We start from the raw sequence: 22,287 nt of genomic DNA on the forward strand, positions 1-22,287 counted from the left end.
TAAATTGACACCTGACAGAAAATATTCACGGAGAAAACAACGAGAGGCAGAGGAGCTGCAGAGCAAAACCCATCCTGAGCATGGCTCAGCTCCCTGAGCTCCTGCAGAGCAGCAGGTGGAGCTGATCCCACCCTGGGAATTCAGCACTGGAGTGGTGACCCCAGAGCAGGAAAAGGCACGGCCTGAGCACCTCCCAAGGGACGAGAGCCACCACTGCATCTGCCCAAACTGCTGGCCTGGCTCCAGGAGGAAGCAGCTGAGCTCAGCTGAGGGGTGAGCACGGGTCACCAGCCCTTGGAGAGAGGGGACAGCCTCCTGGGACAGCCTCCTGGGGGACACTGAGCAGCCCTGGAGGGGGACAAGGACTGGAAACAGGCAAGCAGGCAGGGTGGCAGTGCTTGGAAAGGCTGCTGCAGCCACGAGCTGGGAACCTGGAATTCTGCAGGACAGGGCCAGGCTGGGGCACCAAGGGCAGCAAAGGGAAGGGCTCTGCAAGGCCACAGCACTCAGGCAAAGCTGGAACCTGTGACATCCCTGTGAGCAGCAAGGTGGCTTCTGCCACTGCTCATCCCAGCGTGGGGAATGGCTCTGATGGCTCCAAGGCAAAGGAATTTCCCTGTGGAAAGGGTGTCAGGCACTGGAACTGCCCAGGGGGGTTTGGAGAGCCCATTCCTGGAGGTGGCACTCGGGGCTGGGGACAGGGTGGGGATGGGCACAGCTGGACTCTGCTCTTGGGGCTCTTTTCCAAGCTCAAGGATTGTGTGGAGTCAGAGCCCAGCAGCCTCCAGGCTGACCCCTGGTTCAGTTTGTGTTTGGAGTGCCCTCCCTGCCTGCCTGGGGAGGGGAGCACACTTTGCCCCTGGCTCTGCTCTCAGCACTCACCCTGCTCGTGTTCTCCTTGGCCCTGCTCCTGAAATCATTGTCCAGCCACGATGGGAGGTGACAAATGATTCAGCTCAGGCTCCACTGGGAATACCAGGAGAAACTCCCCGGCCACTCCCACGGGGCTGCAGCATCTCCTCAGCCCCACCAAGCTCCTCTCTCCCACTTGGATCCAGAAGGTTCCACGTCCCTGCCAAGGAACTGACAGCCAAGGAGGGCGCACCAACCTTTTCCCTGCTCTTGAAAAAAACAAACCCTGCTCAGCCCCTGACAGAGCATGGAAAGTGCAGCCAGAGCCACTGGGAACACTGATATTAAATGAACAAATATCCTGACCCAAACATGCGTGTAGTGGGATTGCTCAAGGCTGTGAGCAGGAATAAATCTGGATGGATTTTCCCTGGATAACATGACAGACAGATTCTTGACACAGAGCTCACCTGCAACTCAAATTTCCAATTCTTCCTCCAGCACATCAAAAAGATCATCAGAACTGGACCTAGGAAAAATATTTTCCCCTCTTGCTGTTTTCAGAAGCAGCTGAACCGTTTCAGTCCCACACTCATTTTCTGGGGGGCTGTGTGGAATTTTCCCTTTTTTTTTTTTTTTAATAACCAGAGGCATGAATAATTTCCAGCATGGAAAACTTCTGCCTGAAGAGCTAAAATTGGCAGAGAATCATGCAAGAGTCACACAAGAAAGGCCTCCAGCAATGGCACCAGGCACTGCTACCAAGCCTACCTAGAGCATTTTTTTCCACTGTGCTCAGAGGATCTGTTTCACTCCTCACCTCTCAATCCAATTTCCACTGTCCTGCAGCACAAGTTTAAAATAAGGACACCAGGAAGCATGTGTGATAAGGGGGAAGGAAAGGAAAAACCACAGCTTCTTTCATTCTTTCAACAGAGCCAAAAAGGAGTGGCTGTTTTAATATTTTTTTCATTTTTCTTTTTAAAGAAAAAGCTGCAGGGAACAGCGAAGGGAGGAGATGTTTGCTTTAAACTTTCCCACCTCCACCATGATACACATCTATACGTATTTATAAAGCACATAAACTGCTTCTAAAGGTGTTTTGCAGAGTGCCTGACTCCAGCTATGACATTTTCCACCCCAGGATTGTGCACAGCTCCTGCCAGGATGGAGGGGAGGGAGCACAGCCAGGATCCCCCACAGGGAACCAGCACAGACAGCCCCGAAGGGGTCTGGGGGCACAGACAGCCCCAAAGCTGTGCCCTGCTCACAGCAGACAGAGGAATGAGCTCGGAGCTCCATGAAGAGGAGATGCTGCAGAGAAGGAAGCACGAGTTCCATTTCCTTCCAGCCCTGGCTGCTGCCCAACAGCTGTTCCTTATTTATTTACTTTAATATTTCCTTGGTTACACAAGCAGCTGCTCGCAGCTTAACCCCTGCCTGCCGCAGCACTGCCTGGGCCACCCTCCCTGGGCTGGGCAGGGTGACAGCAGGGCAGGGACAGCCAGGCTGAGTGTCACCTCAGCGTGCTCACAGCCACAGCCTGGTGTCCTGCTGGGCAGGGGACAGGGCTGGGAGCAGCATCTGCCCCGTCCCAGCCTCTGCAGGAGCCAGCTGAAGCTGGGAAAGCCATCTGCAGCCCCAGGGGCTGGCTCTGCTGGGCAGGCTGGAGTTTCAGCAGCGTGTTTGTGTCTGGATGCAGAGGAATCCAGCCCAGGGTGATGCTCACCCCACCTGAGGGGGCTCTGGGGGTGCCCAGCTCCTCCCTGGTGCCACGAGCAGCCCAGGAGGGGCAGTCCAGTGCCCCTCTGGCAGATGCTGCCTGCCCAGAGAGCCCTCTGTGCATTTTCTTTTCTCCTCTGCAGAGCCTGTTCCAGCAGCTCGAGTTTGTGTTTTGGCTCATAAAGCCCAGCCAGACCCCTTGGCTCATCTCCACCGAGGAGGAGGTGGAAAACACCCTTTGCCTGCTCACCCAGAGCTCTGCTTTGGGTTTTCTGCAGCCCAGCCTGCCCCAATTGCCTTTCCAGCCTCCTCTCCCCCACTTCCATTTCCCTCCTGGCTGCGTCCTGCACCAGGAGGGAATGAAATCAGAATAATGGCACGGCCTGGCTTGGAAGGGACCCTAGAGATCATTTAGTTCCAACAGCCTGCCATGGGCAGGGTCATCTTCTACCACAGCAGCTTGTCCAGAGCTCCATCCAACCTCTCCTTGGGCACTTCCAGGGATCCAGGGGCAGCCACAGCTGCTCTGGGCACCCTGTGCCACCCTCACAGGGAGGATTTTTCCCAATATCTGCTCTTAACCCACTCCCTCAGTCTGAAGCCATTCCCCTTGTCCTGTCACTTCATGCTTTGTAACAAGCCCCTCTCCATCTTTCCTCTTGGCTCCCTCCAGGTGCCAAAGCAGCTGCTGCCAGCTGCCCTCTGGGCTGCCAGGAGGAGAGGGCACCTCCCCAGCCCTGCTCCAGGGAACCAAATCTTCCCCAGGGGCAGCTCTCAGCCCTGCTTTGCTGTGACAGCAGCTGGGAAAGCCACAGGAACGGAATTTGGACCTAACTCTGACAAAACCCTCCCCAAAAGCAAACAAACCCCCTTCAATAACAACCCCAGCAACTGCACAGGTAAAGCAGGAGCCAGCAGCTGGAGTGAGCTCAGCCTGTCATCCCCCTGGGCTGGAGCACTCCAAGGACTCCTGTCACCCCCCCAGGACTCTTGTCACCCTCCCCAGGACCCCTGTCACCCCCCAGGGCTGGAGCAGCCCCAGGATTTCCCACCTGCAGGTCGAAGAACTTGCTGTAGCGTCGGTAAATGACCTCGGTGGCTCCATTGGACCAGGTGACCTTGATGATGTACACCTGGAGGGAAGAGAGGCACAAATCAGAGTGAGGGACCCAAAAAAACCCCAGCACAACCCAAAATGCTGCCAGTGCAGCCCCCACAGCTTCAGATCAATTCAGCCACGCCACGACAGAGCTGAGGCTGAGTTACTGAGCCCCACTGCTGCAGCTCAACCCAGTGTTTGCTCCTGGGGCTGAACTGGGCTCTGTGGCCCTGGGGAGGGGCACACATCGAGTGTGCAGGGACACTTCTGTGTACAAACACAGCACAAACCCCTCCAGACACAGGAGCTGATAACTCAACCCTGGCCACCCCATCTGCAGCTGCAGCACCAAAGCTGATGCTGGGATCCAAGGGCAGCACCTGCACCAGCCTGGCACTGCAACAGATCAAACCCCAGGGTCTGAAACTCCACCTGGGCTTGGGCTTCCTACACCTGCAGGGGTGGGATTCATTGTCCTGATCCCTAAAATCCACAGGATCAGCCCCAGTCACTGCAGGTTATTCACAGACCCCGTGACCAGGCTCTGACTGGTGATGAATGCAAAACAAACCACCAAACCCAGCCCATTTCAGCACTAATTCTTCTGTGAAGGACAACAAGCACATCACAGAATGAGGCAATTACTGATCTAATGTGCTCTCTGCTTTCACAGAAAGCAGAGATAACCCTTGGTGAGGTGCCAGTGTAACACCCAAGTGACACAAATCTCAAATTGATAGCAGATTGACTGAGCAGAACCCAGGGTATTGTTTTTCCTCTTAACTCAAGTCCTTATTTCCATCAGAAATTCAAGTATCAGTTCCTTGAAGAAGAACCAAAATGTTCAGAAGGACAGGTGAAGGGCCTGCTGGAACTTCTGCTAGCAAAATCCAGCAGCAAGGCTCCTAAAAGCTGATGTTTTGGTATTTAAAAGAGAATCCTCTGGAGTTTCACAAGGTTTCCCCACTGAGACACCCATTTGTCCAGATTCTGGAATGGGACCAACATCCCCAACCAGGACCCAAACTCAAACACCAGGCTGGCACAACTCTCAGTTATTTGGGTTTATCAGTGCTACTCAAATCCTGCACTGAAAATCGACCTCAAATCCCACACTGCTGCTTGGAGGGCTGGCACAGCCTGAGCCACCAGGGTGAGGACACTCCTGAGGGTGACCAACTCTTCCCAGGGCAATCACCTCCACATTCAGACAGAAAATGAGGCAGCAGGAGGGATCAAGTTCTCAGTGCTAAAACAAAGAACTTCCCTACTTTCAAATCAGTAATTCAAGGCCCACTTTTGGTGAACTTGGGTTGGGTTAGAAGGGGCCTCAAAGCCCATCCAGAGCCACCCCCTGGCATGGCAGGGACACCTTCCACTGTCCCAGGGTGAGCAAACACCTGGCCTTGGGCACTGCCAGGGATGCAGGGGCAGCCACAGCTCCTCTGGGCACCCAACATCCCACCTAAACCCAGTCCCTCAGTCTGGAGCCATTCCCTGCTCTGCTTCCATTCCCAAGCTCTTATTTGGAGATGAAGGACCCGCATTTCCTCCCTCTGAACACAAGGAACACAGACGGATCCTCCAAGACAAACATCTGCTCCAGCTGTGGAGGCCTGCAAGGACCACGCTGAGCTCCAAGGAAGGGTTAACATGGTGCTAACACAGGCTCCAGCTCTCTACCCTCTCCCCAGGACTTGCTGCTGGGCCAGCATGAGCTCAGAGGGCTGGAGGCTGAGCTGACATCCCGGTTGTGTCAGCAGCCCCCAGCGCTCCTCGGGGTTATATCACTGCTGGCTGCCCGCCTGCAGAGAGCCTTCCACCGGGGCAGCAGCAGGAGCCAGCTTCTCCTCCTTGTTTATTCCTACCCTGCCTTTATTTGGAGTCAACAGCTTATTAGACTGGGATTTTAATCAGGATGTGGAGAGACCCGAGCCAAAGCAATTCAGAGCTCTTCAGGGTAATGAAGGCACGAGGTCTGAGGGCACCCCAGGCTGCCCTGTGGCCTCTGCAGCAATCCTGCTCCCTGATGAGCTCACTGCTCTTGTGCTGAAATGCAGCTCTCCCAGGGCTCAGGAGAAGAGTTTCCTGCACATCCCTTTCCAGCAGCAGGAAGGTCTCCAGGGGAATCTCCTCAGCCTACTTATGGAAAGCAGAGAAGGTGGGGGAGCCCACAGGGACAGGAGCTCCTCAGCATCCATAAAACCTGGGCAAAGCCAACTTCTCTCTCCTGGGGGATATTCCTCGTCCTTCCAACAGCCCCATCCCAGATCTTGCTCTCTCCCAATATCTGATCCAATGCCTGCTCTCCCAGAAATAAAAAAAATCCACCAGAAAACACAACTGTGGTGCTCCCCTCACCTACCAACAAGTGCAGGCTTGGAAAGGTTTGAACACTGCACTCACCCAGTGAGCATTGCCACTGGACACGAGGCACTAAGCCCCCACAGACCCCAAAATCCCTTCCTCAGGTGCCTTTGGAAGGCCCTTTCAGCGACCAAGACAGCTTTAAAACCACTGCCCTTGGTCTGAAGTTTCCCCTCCTGGCCTGGCACTGCACCATGTCCTGCCAGGAGCAGCCACCACGAGGCAGCAACCCAAATAATCCAAATTTTGTCCCAGTAGGAGCCCCCCCATCAGCTGCTCCGAGAAGAGGCTTTTCCCCAGCCCAGGACATGTGGAAGCAGTTATTCCATGGGTCTTGTTCACTGAGGAACCATCTGCAGGGCTCTTCCATGGGGAGGAGAAGAGAGGGATCCCCCAGGGCTGTGCCCCCACAGGGATGGGGCTGGCACTGGGATCCTCTCCAGGGATCCCTGAGGTTGGATCCAGGGGGGCTGGGGCTGGGCCCCTGGCCAAAACCAACAGCTGAGCTGTGCAAATCCCAAATACCCAAATCCTGGGGCAGCTGGGGGGTGTGAGCAGGGAAGGAAGGGAAGGAGCTGAGTCAGGGAGACCCAGGAATGGTGGCTGCCCTCCCTCCCTCCCTCCCTCCCTCCCTCTGGAAAGGACACCCTGCCCTTCTCCCAGCCCTGGGAGCCTCCGTGCTGGCAGGTACAGAGAGCACAGGGACAATCTCTGAGGTGCAGGTGGATCTTGTTAAATGCCAGCTCAGAGGAGCATTTCTCACGAGCACCAAGCCCTGCCCGTGCTCCCATCCCACGGAGGGCAGAGATGGAACAGATCCCTCACAGAAAATGGAAATGTGCAGAGGCAAAAGGCTGAGGACAACAGACTCCACTGGAACTGGGCTCCCAAACCCTTGGGATCCCTCAGCACCAGGAAATGGTCACAAACCAACTATTCAGAAGTGACTCATTGAGCAGTGTGACATCAGGACCACCAACCTCTCCCTGGTCACACGAAATGCCCTAAATGGAAATATAACATGAAAAAAAGGCCCAGGGGATCCTGCAGCCTCCCCAGTGAGCTTGGTCCCCTCCATCATCACCCAGCATCTGTCACTGCTGCCCCCTCCCCAGCACCTCTCTCAGGGGGAGGAACAGCCCGTGGAAAATGGGGCTGGAAACCTTGGGAAGGGAACTGTCAGAAAAATGACAGCTTGCTGCAAGGAATGCCAAGGGCAGCTGGCCAAGCATGCCAGAGCTGTCAGAGGAGCCCAGGGAACACTCTGAGAGCCAGGGGGATCCAGGGCATCCCTCCTGGGCAGGCAGGGAGCTCCTGGGAGGCTGCAGGAGCCAGCTCAGACCCATCCAGAGCCACGGGAGTCACGGGGACAGCGGGGATGAGAAGCCAGTGAGAATCTGAAAAGGGCAGCCAGAGATTTCAGGGTTTTTTTTTTTCTTTCTTTTCCTCTTGAAGAAATGAAGCAGTGAGCCCTGGGAGCAGTCAGCCCAGGAGTGTTTTTGCAGGGACTGCTGGAAATCCCTGGGGATGCACCCAGCATTGCCTCCTGGTGACTTCCACTGCCCAGAGGGATTCCCAAATCCTCCATCCTGCCCTGCCCAAAGGGGCACAAAGTCCCTCACAACAGCACGGGGAGAGAGAGAGGAGCTGATTCAAACTGCTGACTCGAGGCAAGGAAATTAAGAACAGATACTGGAAAAAAAAAATAAAATAACAGAACCAGCTTCCCGTTCTTAAACACGAGGCCGTGTGACCTCGCAGAAGAATCACTCCCTGCATAAACACACCAGGACACGCTGGGAAGCAGCCTGGACTGCTTAAATGTGAGCAGGAAAAAGGCAGGGTGAAGGTGAGGAAAACCCAGAGCCGCACTTTCAGCTTCTCCCCCCTCCTACAGGAGTTTTCCAAAGTTTTTCACGGAGATTTGCACGGCGTCCTGGCTGGGGGGGACACACAAAAACCCCACAAGAAAGGATGTGGGAGAGGGCACTGCAGGGAACTCTGCCTGGCACCAGGCAGCAAGTCCACCCCAAGCTCAGCAGCATCCAGGATCCAGGGGCCACCAAGCTCTGCTCCAGCTGGGACCACAAAACAATATCCACGGAGCATGTGCTCCTCAGAAACACCTTCAGCTCCATAAACAAAGGGCACTAAAGAAGCTGTAGACTGGCAGCTCTGTCCTCTTGCCATTCTGGTGGAGCCCAGAGCAGCTCAGGCACCCCAGCATCAGCTCTGCTGGCACAGCACACCTTCCCTGAAGGATCCCAGAGCTCCTCCACACAGAAACAGCCAGGCTGGAGAGCAGCCCCGTGGGCACTTGGAAAGACATCTCCAGAGCAAGGCAGGGACAGCAGAGAGGGTGCCAGCGTCCAGCAGAGCTCCTGCAGCAGCTCCAGACACAGCAGCCTGCAGCGGGGGCTGAGCTGTCTGCAGAGCTGTTTCCAAAGGCTCAGAGCCTGTGTGGTCTCAGGTCCAGGGAGACTCTGCACAATAAACCTCTCTGTGGAAAACTCCACATATTTAAAGCATCTTTCACCAGCAAAGAGGAAAAGCATCAGTCAAAGGCATCAGGCTTTTGATTTCACCCACGCTCCCCCGACCCTGAAACGAGGGGAGATGTGAGAGCCTCACCCTCCTCTGGAAACCCAAAGGGGCAGAGAAACCAGAGGAGCTGAGCAATCCAGCCAAGCTAGAGTGGGTTTAACACAGAAAAGGGAGTGGGAAATTGTAAGAGGAAAAGAGAAGAGGAAAAAAAAAAAAGAAAAAAAAAAAAAAGGAGGGAGGTGGCTGGAAACAAAGAAAGTTCTTGGCACCAGGCTGCTGTGCTTGGCCCCTCTCCATCAGCCCTCACTGCTGCAGGCCTGCGGGGCTGGGGAGGGGACAGGGGGGCTCCTGTGCCAGGGCATGCCAAAGCTGGGGGCAGGAGAGGGACAGCCAAGCCCCAGCTCAGTGGGCAGACAGCTCGTGACCCCCTCTCTCCTGCTTTGTGCCTGGGGAACTGGGAGGAGGGTCATGCTGGCATGAGAGGGTATTCCAGCTGCAGGGCACCAGGGATGCTGCCCTGGGCTCTCTGGCATGGGGGAGGCAGAAACAGCAGGGCAGAGCTGGTAGCAGGGCTGGGGGCAGCAGCAGGGCAGGCAAATCCTCACCACAGCCAAGGCAGAGCTGGTAACAGGGCTGGGGCAGCAGCAGGGCAGGCTGAGCCTCACCCCAGCCAAGGCAGCCTGAGCAGAGCCAGCACTGCAGAGCTGCCACCTCCCCTGGCCCCAGCTCATCCCTTTGATTATTTGAGCTGTGCTCTGTCCCCCAGGCTGCTGTAGAGCCTGGCAGGGCACAGCACTGCTGGGATGGCAAGGGCACAGCCACAGGCTGGGAGCCCCCAGGAGAGCCCAGCAGAGGCTGCTCAGAGCCCCCAGGCACGCAGCACACGCAGCCAGGCTGCCCCAGCCCCACTGGAGGTCACACATCTGGATTCTCCTGTTTCCTGTCCCCCACTGTGACAGGAAGACAGAGATACCCTCCAAAGCAAAGCTGGGGGGATCAAGGTCAGAGAGCTGGGGACAGGCAGAGGCCAGGGATGGCCCCAGAGCTGCTGGAACTGAGGGTGAGCATCAGCTTCCCCCACAGAGCTGCTCCTGCCTCAGCAGCCAAGGGCCAGGCAGGATTGGGCCCTTCCACATTCGAGCTTTTCAACAGCCTTGAGAAACGTGGCTGGGGAAGAAAAACAAGGGAGAGTTTGAGTCTGAGTGCTGGTTTTCATCCACAAAGATAAGAGTGCTCCATGCTCAGCTTGGCTGAGAGGTGAGGAGGAAAGCCTGGAGCAGAGCAGGGCCAGGCACAAGGACAGGGCAAAATTCCTACCAGATTCCCTGGCTCGTTGGGACAGCATCATCCAGCTGACAGGAAATGGGATGGGACGAGGCACAACCACAGGATACAGCAGCAAGCCACCACTGAGGATGCTGAGAAAGCCCTCAAAGCTCTAGAGGCCACCAGGAGTCAGACTGCAGTTTCCCCAGGCTCTGTCCCACTCCTAGTTTGGTGATCTGGGGACACCACACTGCACAGATTTCACAGTACTCACGCCAACCTCCTCCCTCCTCACTCAGCTCCTCGGGCTGCCCACAGGACATTCCAGCATTCCAAGGGCATGGTCACCCCTCCATGAGACAGCACGGGGAGAAGTCATCCCTGACACCCTTCTGAAGGCAAACAACCAGGATGATCCACAAGGGCAGAAATAACTCCCAAAATCCACGGGAGCAGCTCAGCTGCACAAGGTGCCAGCAGTCACCGAGCTCTGCTCCAGCTGGGACCATGAGACAGCATCCAGGGGGCACGTGCTCCTCAGAAATACCTTCAGCTCCATAAAAACCAGGCACTACAGAAGCTGTAGACTGGCAGCTCTGTCCTCTTGTCATTCAAACACTCCATAATCAGTTCCAGATAAGCACAGCAGGGCTGGGCTACACGAGGAATGAAACCACAAACGGCCTCAGCACAACCAGGAACAGAGAGGACACCTCCACCACCACATCACAAATTCCACATCAAAAACAGAACAGCACCTTCACCTTTTGAATGTGGTTCTCCTCAAATTTGTTTTCAAACACCTGTAGATGCCATTGGCCAGATTCCACCACGCACTGTTAATTACTTTCACAACCCAGCTGCCACAAATGAGGTCTTCACCTTGTTTCAAGCTTTGCCATCTTGTTCACTGAGTTTGCAAGATAAATGTATGCTGCACACTTTGTTTAAATTCCCCATTTTCAGGGATACACGGAGGCTGGGAATGGAAGTCCTGAGAGAACAAAATCCAGCTTTCCTAAAAACCTAACCCACCCAAACAGCATGCTGTTGAATGGATATATATAACTTTGGATGGTGCTCCAGAACAACTATTTAAACTTATATAACTATGGAAATGCTCCTGGTAGGCAGAAATGGAGCTGGGATTCAATGGCATTGCTATTAACACATAGAAAACACACACATTGCAGCTGTGACAAAACGAAACATCCTCAAGCCTGCCCAAGGGAAAGAAAACCCAGTCTGGATTTAGTAGGAAAAAGCTTTCTTTTAGGGCTTCTGCTTGAGAATAACAAACACAATACTATAAAAAGGTCCCGAGTGAAGTCCTTTAAAGGAAAATCCAGTCTGTTTCTACTATGGCTTTGTTTTGGGTCTTTTCTGAATAAACACTGATTTATCAGAGACTTGGCCAGACCAGAGAAATGACAGTCTGCTCCTCTGTCTCTCACAATGATTATTTTTAAACTTTCCTCTTGGGCTTTGCCTGCTCAGATTTGCAGGGTGGCCCCGGAGTCCTCACTGGCAGCACTGTGGGAAATGGCACTGAAAATGTCACCTCAGCCACTGCCTGCAGGATGGACTCCCCTTTTCATGTGGAAAATGGGCTGCCACCAGCCAGAGCATCCTGCAGCCAGCACCTGCACAAGGATCATTGCTCAGTGCTCCTGCCAGGTGGTGCCCATGAAGAAAAGCTTAAAAGCACACGTGGAGTTTGAGGGCACAGGGCTGTGCTGAGTCCTAACTCGGCTCAGCACCTGCACCCAGCTACCCAAACCCTGCCCAGCCCCTTGCTGGGTGCTTGCCCTGCAATTTGGGGAAATATTGTGCATCCTGCTTCAGCAGAGCTGCAAAACAACCAACTTTTTGTCTCAGGCATTGCAATTCTTGTTGTATCAATTACCCAGGTGAAAAGCAAACCACAGCAGCCTGAATAGAGCCAGCCCTCCCCACTGCAGGTGCAACAAGGACTTTGAAACACTGCCTCGATCTCCCTTTTCTGGGAAAGTGGAATTCATAACTTTGAGCTGTGGTCTCATCTCGAACAGCACAATCACACCTTTGTCCAGCAAAGGGAAACCTCTGGCTGGTGCAGAGGAGCCCGAGCAGGGCAGGTCATCACAGAGGCAACAGGAGGAAAAGGCAGCGCCGTCCTCCAGCCTCCCCAGGGACAGGAGAGTGCCCCAGGGCTGGGGCAGAGCACATCTGTGTGATGGGAAAAGACAGAGGGCAAAGGTTTTACACGGACACTCGGTGGTTGCCTTGGATTCACGCTGTGCCAGCAGCCACTGTCTCCAAATGATTCAGCCATGATTTGCTGCCTCTCTTTCTCTTTGCAGGAGGAAAAAGGGAAGAATAAAAAAGGTCTGGTTTCATATAATTAACTGTCTTTGTGACTCTGCCGGGTTCTATCGATTCCTCCAGCAAGGCGAGCGCTCCCATTCACTCCGGCGCTGCCCGGGGGAGGCAGCTGCCTGCAGGCTGCCGGCCCCTCCCTGGCTCAGCCCTGTGCGAGCCACGCTGGCTCCCGCCGCTGGATTTCGGTCCAAGCCCAGTGCAGGGGGAGGCTGGAGGCAGAGGGGTGGGATGGGATGGGATGGGGAGGCCAGGGCTGCACACATGTCACCGCCGCCTCTCCCACCGCTCCCGGAGCTCCCGCTCCCCGTCCCCACCCACCGCCCCTCCATCCCGCTCCCTCCTCAGAAAACACCGCCGGCCCAGCTTTGCAGCCTCCCGGGGATTATTTGTGCTGTGCCCAACTCCAGCCGGCTCTCGGCGACGGGCGGAGGGCGAGCGGGGACAGCGCGCAAGGCAGAGCGTGTGTGCGGCACCGGGAGCGTCCCTGCCGCGGGGACACCGCTCCCGAGGGGCTGCAGGGACAGCAGAGCCACCCACGGCCAGCCCAGCCCGGCCTCGTTACGGGACACGGCGGCGAAGCCCCGGATCCGCCAAGACAAACAGCGGCGCGCACGGCTCCGCACGGCTCCGGAGCCGCACGGGGATGAGCAAGGCTGCGATGGACACGATGGCAGGAAAAGCCACATCTGGAGCCGGCGCCAGGGCTGCCAGAGCTCCAGGCAGGGCAGCAGGAAGAAGGGGAGATAAGGGGGTGGGTGGGTGGCAGCGGCCACGCCGCATCCCTGATGCGAGGAGAGACCCCGCTGCTGCCCCCGCCTCCTGCCCTCAGCTTTCCTCCAGTTGTGGCTCAATGCCACAAAGCAGCCGAGGGGACCTGGAGAAGCCCTTGATGTCCCCAGAGCTCTGAAAGCCTGGCTCTTGTGACAACTGATTCCTGCCAGAGCGAACAGCACATCTGCACGGCCCAAATGTGCCACGAGCAGCGTGTCACTGGGGCACCCCGGGCTACGGCAAAACGGGAGGGAAGAACATTTCGGGCTTTGTTTTTTGCGCCTGTTGCCAGGATTCACCCACAAGCTCTCCACGGGTGCCTGGAAACACACCAAAGTTTAAATCATGAAAAAAAAAAAGAAAAGAAAAAAATAATAAAACCACCTTCAAAAACAGACAAACCCACAACAGTTTGGAAGCTGCCCCGGAGCACGCAGGAAGGCAGGGCAGGATGCAGGGGACACGAGGGATCCTTCCCAGGCGCGGAGCACCGCCCAGGGAGCCGAAAGCAGGAGCCGGGTGGTCCCTCTGCCCCGGGACTCCGCGACCAACAGGTCCCACGGCCCCGGCGCAAGCTGCGGGAGCGGGAACGCTTCCCCGCGGTGCCCGCGGCCGCTGCCCGGTGCGCGCAACCCCGCCCGCATCCCCGGGCATCCCCCGGGGCCGGGGGCAGCGGCGGGGCATCCCCGGGCTGCAGGCAGGGGCACCGCGGGACCCCCTCGGCACACCCGTGAGAGGCACCCCCGGCAGCGCTGCCGCCCTCTTTCTCTTTCTCCTCCTCCGTCCTCCCTTCCCGGAGCTCCGCGCGGGAGCGGGGCCGGCAGCGCCCGGCCTTTGTTCGCCCAGGGCCGGGCCGGGGCACTCACATAGTGCTTGTTGGGGATGCGCCGCTTCTGCACGTCCAGCACCTTCACCTCGGCGATGCTCCGCCTGGGCATCGCCGCTGCCGTGCCCCTCGGGGAGCGGGGACGCTCTGGCGCTCGCCGCCGGCACCGGAGGCTGCAGCGCGGCCGAGCCTCCCCGCGCCGCCCGCTCCGGGGGCGGGAGGCGGCCCCGGCCCGGCCCGGCCTATCCCGGCCGGCGGGGCGGCCCCACCGCCGCCCGCTTAAAGGGCCGGCCGGCCCCGGCCTGCCCGCTCCGTGCCCCGCCCGGGAACGCGTCCCGTTTGTCCCCCTTGGCTGAGCGCCGTTCTGCTCTCGTCCCGTCGCGGCAGTGCCCGCAGGCAGCCCCGTCCCTCCGGGAGCAGGGAATGAGCGGGGAAGGTCTGTCCTGGTCAGGTCAGAGCCGTCCTGCCCGGGACAAGCCGCATTCCTGCGCGGGGGGCTGCTCACAGGGCGAGCAGTGACAGGAGCAGGGAATGGCTCCAGGCTGAGAGCAGGCTGAGATTAGAGATCGGGGAGGAATTCTTCTTCACCGTGAGCGTGGCGAGGCCCGGCACAGGTTGTCCAGGGAAGTTCCATCCCTGGCAGTGTCCAAGGCCAGGCTGGAGCAACCTGGGGTCGTGGAAGGTGTCCCTGCCCATGGAATGGGATGGTCTTTAAGCTCCCTTCCAACCCAAACCAGTCCATGATTCTATCCCAGGAGCCAGGAGCTGTCCCCCTGCACCCGCCTCTCCTCCTGGCAGCCCCTCCTGTGTGCCCAGCTGTGCTCTTGTGCCAAGAGAGGAGCCGGGGCAGTGCCTAGAAGCTTCTCTGCATCAGCACTTACCCGTGGCCTCCGTGCTCCCAGCAGCTCCTCAACACGTGGCATAACCACAGCTCTCTCCCCCGTTGGGCTTTTAATTACATTATAAAGTTACTCAAGGCTTACACTGGCAGGTCATTAGTTTTCATATGAATTTATTTTAATCATAAACAACTCATCTCACTCCTTAGCGGCTCCTTAAATGTGGCTCTTTTTAATACTCTTAACTTTGCTACAGCCACCCCAGAGAATTAATGGAGGTGCAGGCAGTTTGCCAGGGCTTTATTGCCCCTCCCCAAGGGCTCGTCTTCATCCTCCTCCCCCTCAGCAAAGCCCCCAGCCCCTGCAGAGGTGGCTGCAGAAGGATTGCTGGGCTGTCTGGAGGGGACATCAGGCCACTGGTCACCTCCCTGGTGCCTGCTGGGGTGCAGACACAGCGCTGGGTTACTGCACATCACCCCCAGCCACCACTGCTCAGTGAGATGTGCTCTGAGGAGGAGATGAGCTGTGGAACCCTCCCTTCCTTCTGTCGTTGTGACATTCATGTGGGATGCTGGGGCTGGAAGTGCTCAGGAAGAGCCTGGGGCAGCACCAACATCTGAACCTGTAGCTCCTGGTGTCCTGTGGAGTGTCCAGGCTGGAGCAGAGGAAGTTTTACCAGTTTAAAAGCCCTGAGACATGCACGAATCCTCCAGAGGATGGAGAGGAAAACACCCAAAGGAGCTGCTAAGAGAGGGAGTGTACACTGAGATGTGGAGCAATGGGAGAAAGTTGCTTGAGAGAGGAATGAAACCATTTCTGGTCTTCACATGCTGAAAAGAAGAGTTAAGGCAGAGAAGCATTTCAGCATCAGCATTGTCTTCTCCCCTGACGTGCTGAGGGGATTCCATCGCTCCTCACAGCTCATGAGCACCCAGGAAACAGCAGGGCTTGGAGAGAATCTCAGCTCAGGCTGCAAAATGGCTCCTGTGCTTAATTAACAAGTCTAATGAGGGCTGTAGAGAGGAGTGGGGAGTGGCTTTGCATGCTGACCAGACCACCTCCCCTGGGAGAAACGCTGGAATCGACTGTGGAGAGGCAGAGCCTGCCTGGGGCTCTGCTGAGCCCTGGTCATTGCTCCAGGAATCTGCCAAGGATTTGCAAGGGAGCCCAAATGAGGGCTTTGGGAGTCCTGTGCTCACCCACAGCCTCTGGGGATGCTGCTGCAGGACAGCCGAGATGTGGCAGCAGCACATCCCACAAAAAGGGTGGTGCAGGTGCAGCTGAGGGGAGTCTCAGGATAAACATTCGTCCCCTGCTGCCCTAACCACAGGCTGAAGCTTCATGGAGCCAAATCAAATAAAATAACTGTGCTGAAATAACTACACAGGAGAGGTCATGACCTGCACAAGAGTCAGGCTTGTGCACTCTTCCCTCCTGCTTGTCAGGATCAGCTGAGCAATTTAAAACGAGAGGGCAAAGGACTTCTGAAAAACCATCCCTCAGCTCGGATGGACAAATGGGTTTCTGCACAGCTGTAAGGGGGCTCCAGCTGTTTGGGCACAGCTGGGCAGTCCCTGAGGTCTGCCTGGTGTCAGGGAGGGTTAGGAAAATGAATCCACAAACACCAGAGGTTTATGTCCAAAGAGGAGACAGAGGAGCCTCTCTGGCTCTATTCCAATAAAGGGACAGGCATGGGGCATTCCCCTGGTGTCTCAGATTTTTTGAGGACACAGCCTCCTTTTTATCCCAATTTCCAGTCACATTTCCCTTCTCTCTTTCCCCATTGGCTGAGGTACTTGAGGGGTTCAGACTTCCCAAAACACCTGATACTAAAGATTCCCCTCTAACGTACAACCCTCCCTTTTCATTTCTAATTCTAACAGAGTTCAGGGATTTTTCTTCCCCGTTGTTCCTTTCACCTCTCAATGTCTAATTTCGTTTATCAGCAAACCTAAAGTTCATTTGTAAAAGCAAATCTCTTTTTCCATTCACCAATCAGTGGAACCCTTCCCATTGTTTCTTTTCTCTCCCAGTGCTGGTTTTATCCACCAGCAGCCCCACAGCTGGTTGGAAAGACAAACCCACTGTTCCTCTCAGGAGGGAGTGGAATGAGAAGGCAGTGCCCACCATCAGCCCTGAGTGCAGAGGGAGCAGTGACTGCAGCCCCCCTGGCATGGGGAGCCTGCTGCTGCTGCTGCTGCTGCTGCTGCTCTATTTCAGAGCGGGGAGGTTGTGCCAGGTCCTGCATGTCCTGGTCCTCCCTGTGTACAGAACAAATGCATCCATCCATCCATCCATCCATCCATCCATCCATCCATCCATCATCCATCCATCCATCCATCCATCCATCCATCCATCCATCCATCCATCCATCCATCCATCCATCCACCCTCCCTGAGCCACCTCACAAAAATCAGTCCAAGATGATGCTCCTGCCCCCACAGAGGACACATCCCTGCCGCTGGAGCCCAGCCCAGCAGAGATTTCCCATCTCACAGCAGGGCTGGATCTCTCTGACCCTCAGCTGTCAGCAGGAATGATTTCCCACTGCTGTGACCCCTGAATTGCAGGGTTTAGGTGCCACCCATGAGAGCCAGGCTGGCAGCAGGCAGCACCCACCCTGCCCAGGGAGGGCAGAACCCACCCGGGGGATGCTGAGCCCTCAGATGGGGGAGCACAGGGAAACTCCTGAGCGCCACGCTGGGAAAACGCTGAAACCCCGGGGAGAGGCGGAGATCTGGCAGAAGGGATGTCACAGAGAGTGCCAAATGCAGGGGAAAGAGCCGGAGAGCCCTCAGGAGCTCCAGGGTGATGCCATCTAGTGAGCGAGAGGAAGAGCAGCGAGCATCCAGCTCCTGCCAGCCTGCAGTCGGGTCCGGGGCAGTGCGGGATGGGCTGCCAGGGCAAAACGACCCCAAAATGCAGCCCCAGCCCAGGCAGGAGAGCAAACACCAGCAGCGAGGCAGGGCCGACACCTCCGGGAGGCTTGGGAGTTTATTTGGAGAATAAAGCAGTGGCCGCTGGAGCAGCGTTTGGCTCCAGAGGGGGCAGAGGACTCCCAAGGATCCTGCAGAGAACAAGGGAGCAGGGATGCAGCCGTGGGAGCAGAGCACTCCGGCACAAGCCCCAAGACCCTCCCTGCCTGCCCTCCTTTTCTTCCCCCAGAGAATTCCAGCATCAGCAGCTGCCAAAGCCCTTGGGCAGCCCAGAGGAGTTTGGAGCCCAGATGTGAGGAGAGCTGACCCACAGGGAATGCTGCAGCTGCTGCAGAGCCAGGGACTGCTCAGGGCTGTCAGCTCTGGTTTCAAAAATGAAGAAATATTTTTACTTTCGCCCTGTTTTCAGCCTAGCACCCGGATGAAATGGTAGTGAACAGTTATTTCTGGAGTATACAGTACTTATAGATATATTTATATATATGTTAAATCCTCGTGGTTGAAGCTCCCCTCAGGCACTGCCAAGGACATGCAGATGAAGTTAAATATTCCCAGGAGATCTCCTGCTGCCCTGGGATACGCTGAGACCGGTGCAGTCCTGCTGTACATAAACAAAATGATTAATTACATGTCCTCAGCTACTCTGTTCCTTGCCATCTTGTGGATTAAGGAGACAGGAACCCTCAGGCTTTGCTCGTCCTCCTCCCTCTGCTCATTTAAAGCCTCACCAGCACCACCTCCCACTCCCAATTCCATCTCCTTTTCAGCACCTCCCCTGAACTCAGGTCCTGCTCTTACCTGGGGTGGACACTGCCAGCCAGGCCATTCCTGCAGGAAATCCAAGGTTAGATTGGCAGCTTCTGGCACAACCTTCCAAAATTGAGGGTAAACCCACAGCAGCTCCATGGGCTGGGGTCACAGCTGCCCTAATTTAATGTGCTGTGTCCTTGAGAGGAGTCAATGAAAGCAGCAGTGAAAAGTTGCGAGCAGGGAACAAAGGGTGTGGTGTTTGTGAGGGTCCCCAGGACGAGGTGAGAGATGAGAATCTGACTCCAGCTTCTCAGAAGGCTGATTTATTTTTATTATTTTATGATGTGATATGATATTAAAGAATGTTATACTGAAACTATACTAAAGAAAGAGAAAGGAGACATCAGAAGGCTTCATGAGAATGAATAATAAAAACCTGTTGACTCCTCAGAGCCTCAGCACAGCTGGGTCATGACTGGTCATTAAATAAAAACAATTCACATGGAACCAATCAAGCATTCACCTGTTGGTAAACAATGTCCAAGCCACACTCCAAAGCAGCAAACAATCAGATAATTATTGTTTTCATTTCTCCTGGGAAGCTGAGAAGGAAATCCTGGGCAAAGAGGGTTTTTCAGAAAATGCCATGGTGACACCAAGGGCGTTGGGGTTCTGTGGTGGGAGCTTTCCTGAGCAGCCCAGGGGATGAGGCAGAGATCTCCCCCTGCACCCATAGGGTAAAACACGATTTTTTTTTTTCTCCTCCTGAGCAGAGGAGAGCATGGGAAGGGACCGGGAGGCATCTCCGTGGGAGAACTGAAGGGAACTGGAGTGTTTGTGAGAGATTCCCGTTAATGGAAAGGAAGAGGAGCCTGCAGGAACGCTTTGCTCTGGGTGCAGTACTCGCTCCTCACCGAGCAGCGTCAGCCCAGCACCGCCGGAACACGCACGGAACTCGCCCAGGGAGCGGCCGCTTCCCCCAGCTCGGTGCCCACGGGGTCCCTGCCCCTGAGCAGCAGCAGAGGCTGCAGATCGCCTTTATTCACCCTGGCAAAGTTCAAATGCCAGGAGTTTTTCCAAGTCAGCAAAACCCAGGACAGAAGCAAAGCTGAGCTGAGGTCACAGCTGGCACAAAATCAGAGCCACGGCCAGGTTTCTCAGTTTGTTACTTTATTAGAGAGGTCTTTACATCATGGTGGTGGCCCCACTGAAGATATTTTACAAAATATTTTAAAAAAACCCTTTTTATTCGAAGTGACAATTTTTAAAATCGTGTCCCACCCCCTCCGAAAAGCAAGCTGGGTTTAATTGTGGTTCCTTCTGAACAGGGAACAACAAAAAAATCCTCTTTTGAAAGGAGGGAGAATGATAACCCTGCTGTAAATATGCCAGTGAGATGATGTGCCCCCCTTCTAGGTGAGGGACGGGGTGCTGTAGCCTGGCACAGCCAGGGAGAGCACACAGAATGCAGAAATGGGGCACAGAGCCACTCCTGCCCCTGTCAGCGAGGCTGTGATGCTCTCTCCAGGCTGAGAACCAGCTGGGCTGCAGGAAGGGGCAGCTGCTTTCCCATGGGGGCAGTGCACCAGCTCAGAGAGCCCCCAGAAAACCCTTCCTCAGGGCTGCAGGGTGTGCAGGAGGGACGCTGCTGTCTGGGGGGGTGACAGTGTGCTGCTGCAGGACAGCTCCTGCAGGGCCCCCGGGCGCTGGGCTCTGATCCTGGCACACAGAAACAGCCCCAGAACCAGAACCAGAACCACTGGGGCTGCTCCAACACACTCCCAAGGGGATGAGGAGTCCCCAGTCAGCCCTTGTCCCATTTAGGAACAACCCCTGGCATTCATCACCCTTCCATCAGCTCCCAGCCAGGTGTTACCACATCTGGAAGGCACAATCCACATTTTGGAGACGGGCAGGAACCCTTCCTGTGTTCATTAACAGAGACATCTCTGCTGTGAAATCAGAGGTAACCTGGAATGGCCCAAAGAGACAGAGCCTTGCTAGCCTGCAGGAAGTTTATAAATATGCGTTAGGGGCTCTGAAAGGGTAGGAAATGCACTCCCCAGACCCAGAGTTAAAGACCTGGGGGCTGCCTCCTTCAGCCCAGTACCTAGAAGTGAGGCACATCACATTCCACCTTTCCCTGAAATGCCAGTAAATCAACAGAGGGGACTTGAAAATAACAACTTTTTTCTTATATATATATTTTTTTTTAAGAAGAAATATTTTATTTTCTTGCTAATGAAACAGGTCTAAAACAAACAATGTTGTCCAGAAAAAAAACTTAAGTGCTGCCTTACACCTTTGGGTTGTGTAAAGAAGAAGGTGCTACCAGTGAGGTCCCTGACCCCTCCCCAGCTCTGTGCTCCCAGTCCCACCCAGCAGCTCAGCCAAACCCTGCCTTGTGCAGCAGGAGGGGACAGAAAGGACAGAGGACCTGCTCTGCCCCTCTGCCACGACTCCCAGCCAGGAGAACCATCCAAAGAGCTGTGGCACATCACAGGGACACGAGACATCAGCGGACAAGGAGGTGCTGGGAGCAACAGGTCCCGTTTGCATCTCCTCTTTTTGTCCCACTGCTCCCCACAAATGATGCCCTGCAGCCATCCCCCGCTGGCCAGGCTGCCTGACCCACATGGCCCCACACAGGAAAGACTTAAAAACCAGCCTCAAGCACCTGTGTGATCATGAGAGCTCTGCAGAAACATCCCTCACCCCCCACTCCTCCCCAAGGCTCGTGACAGTGACGGTCACTCCACCGTGTCACCCTGTCCCCAGTGTCCCCTCTGCACCTGCAGCCAGCTGGGCAGTGCAATCAGCCCAGACCCAGCCTCTGACAACAGAGCTGGTGCCAGAGGGGCTGTGGTGCCTCTGGGCACAGCAAAGGAAGAGCAGAATCATCTCTGGGAGGGCATCCAGCCCCTCTCTGCACAGGCTGCGTGGGGAGCAGGAGCAAAGAAAAACCCAGCCCTCCCTAGGCAAAAAAAACCCCAAATCTCTGTCCCTCTGTGGCAATAAAAGGGCCACAGTGGAGAGGAGTAAGGCCAAGTGAGTGAAAGACAAAGCCAGAGGTGCTGTGCCCCAGGCCAGGCCTTAGACAGGACTGGGACAGGAGCAGCCAGGGGGGAGAGGGAGGTGACAGCCCTGCCCTGGGGGGCTGCTTCTCCTGATCAGAGTGGTGGCTGCTCCAGTCTGAGCTGACAAACCCAGTGAGCACCAGGCTCACCCAGGGAGCATCCAGCCATCAGTGCAAGTACAATCCAGAGAGGCTCCAGCCCAGCTCCCAGCCCGGAGCTCCTGGGAGAGGCACCCCAAGCTCCAGCCAGCATCCCTCAGCCAGAGGCCACCTTGATCCCAGGCAGAGCGCGGGGACAGGAGGGTGCTGTGGTGACAAGGGGCTGCTGAGAGGCTCTTCCCAGTCCAAGCTGCCCCCTGCAGCCCAGGAGGACACGGCCAGTCCCAGCTGGTGGCCTGCCAGGCGTTACAAGCTCTCTGAGGAGCTGAAGGGGACGAACTTGGCGTGTTTGCTCGGTGACACCGGCACCTGGCCGTCGGCCTCCTCGCTCAGCTTGAAGAACATCTCCTGCTCGCGCTTCTTCTGGTTCAGCTCGTCCTCCAGGGCCTTGAGCAAAGAGAACAACACAAGAGCTGGGTTTGAGATGGTTCTGGAGCTCTGGGCACCGTCCCCTCCACCCTGCTCACAGCCCCACCTTCTTCCGTGGTCTCAGCTTGTCCCTCCACTCCTTCATGTGCTGGTTGTGGTTCTCATCCAGGGACTTCAGCTTCTGGGTTTCGTGCTCGATCAGGAGGTGACACTTCTCATTCTAAAACCACATCAGCAAACACAACACCCATCAGCAGCTGGAACTGTGCATCCAACGGTCAAATGCTGGGTTAAGCTCTTTTCTGACTTAGGGATGGGGTAACTGAGAGGTGTTTGAAAAGCTTTTACTC

At 55.9% G+C, this 22,287-nt stretch overlaps 2 protein-coding genes across 5 annotated transcripts in view; both read right to left on the bottom strand.

Moving 5' to 3' along the window:
- SH3PXD2B (SH3 and PX domains 2B) overlaps positions 1–13,965 on the bottom strand; it is a 59,214-nt gene extending 45,249 nt beyond the window's left edge. For all 4 annotated transcript variants that reach the window (XM_084215768.1, XM_084215766.1, XM_084215767.1 and 1 more), the window contains exons 1-2: positions 13,849–13,965; positions 3,627–3,707 (exon numbers count right to left, since the gene is read on the bottom strand). In XM_084215768.1, coding sequence (XP_084071894.1) covers positions 3,627–3,707; positions 13,849–13,920 — 153 coding nt within the window. In that variant the 5' untranslated portion in view covers positions 13,921–13,965. The remainder of the gene's footprint in view (positions 1–3,626; positions 3,708–13,848) is intronic.
- A 5,552-nt stretch (positions 13,966–19,517) lies between these two features.
- The window catches only part of STK10 (serine/threonine kinase 10), a 39,151-nt gene continuing 36,381 nt past the window's right edge, over positions 19,518–22,287 (bottom strand). The window contains exons 18-19 of the mRNA XM_084216062.1: positions 22,044–22,157; positions 19,518–21,955 (exon numbers count right to left, since the gene is read on the bottom strand). Coding sequence (XP_084072188.1) covers positions 21,815–21,955; positions 22,044–22,157 — 255 coding nt within the window. The 3' untranslated portion in view covers positions 19,518–21,814. The remainder of the gene's footprint in view (positions 21,956–22,043; positions 22,158–22,287) is intronic.

Source organism: Fringilla coelebs (assembly GCF_963513975.1).
Source record: "Fringilla coelebs genome assembly, chromosome: 15".
NCBI lineage: Eukaryota > Metazoa > Chordata > Aves > Passeriformes > Fringillidae > Fringilla > Fringilla coelebs.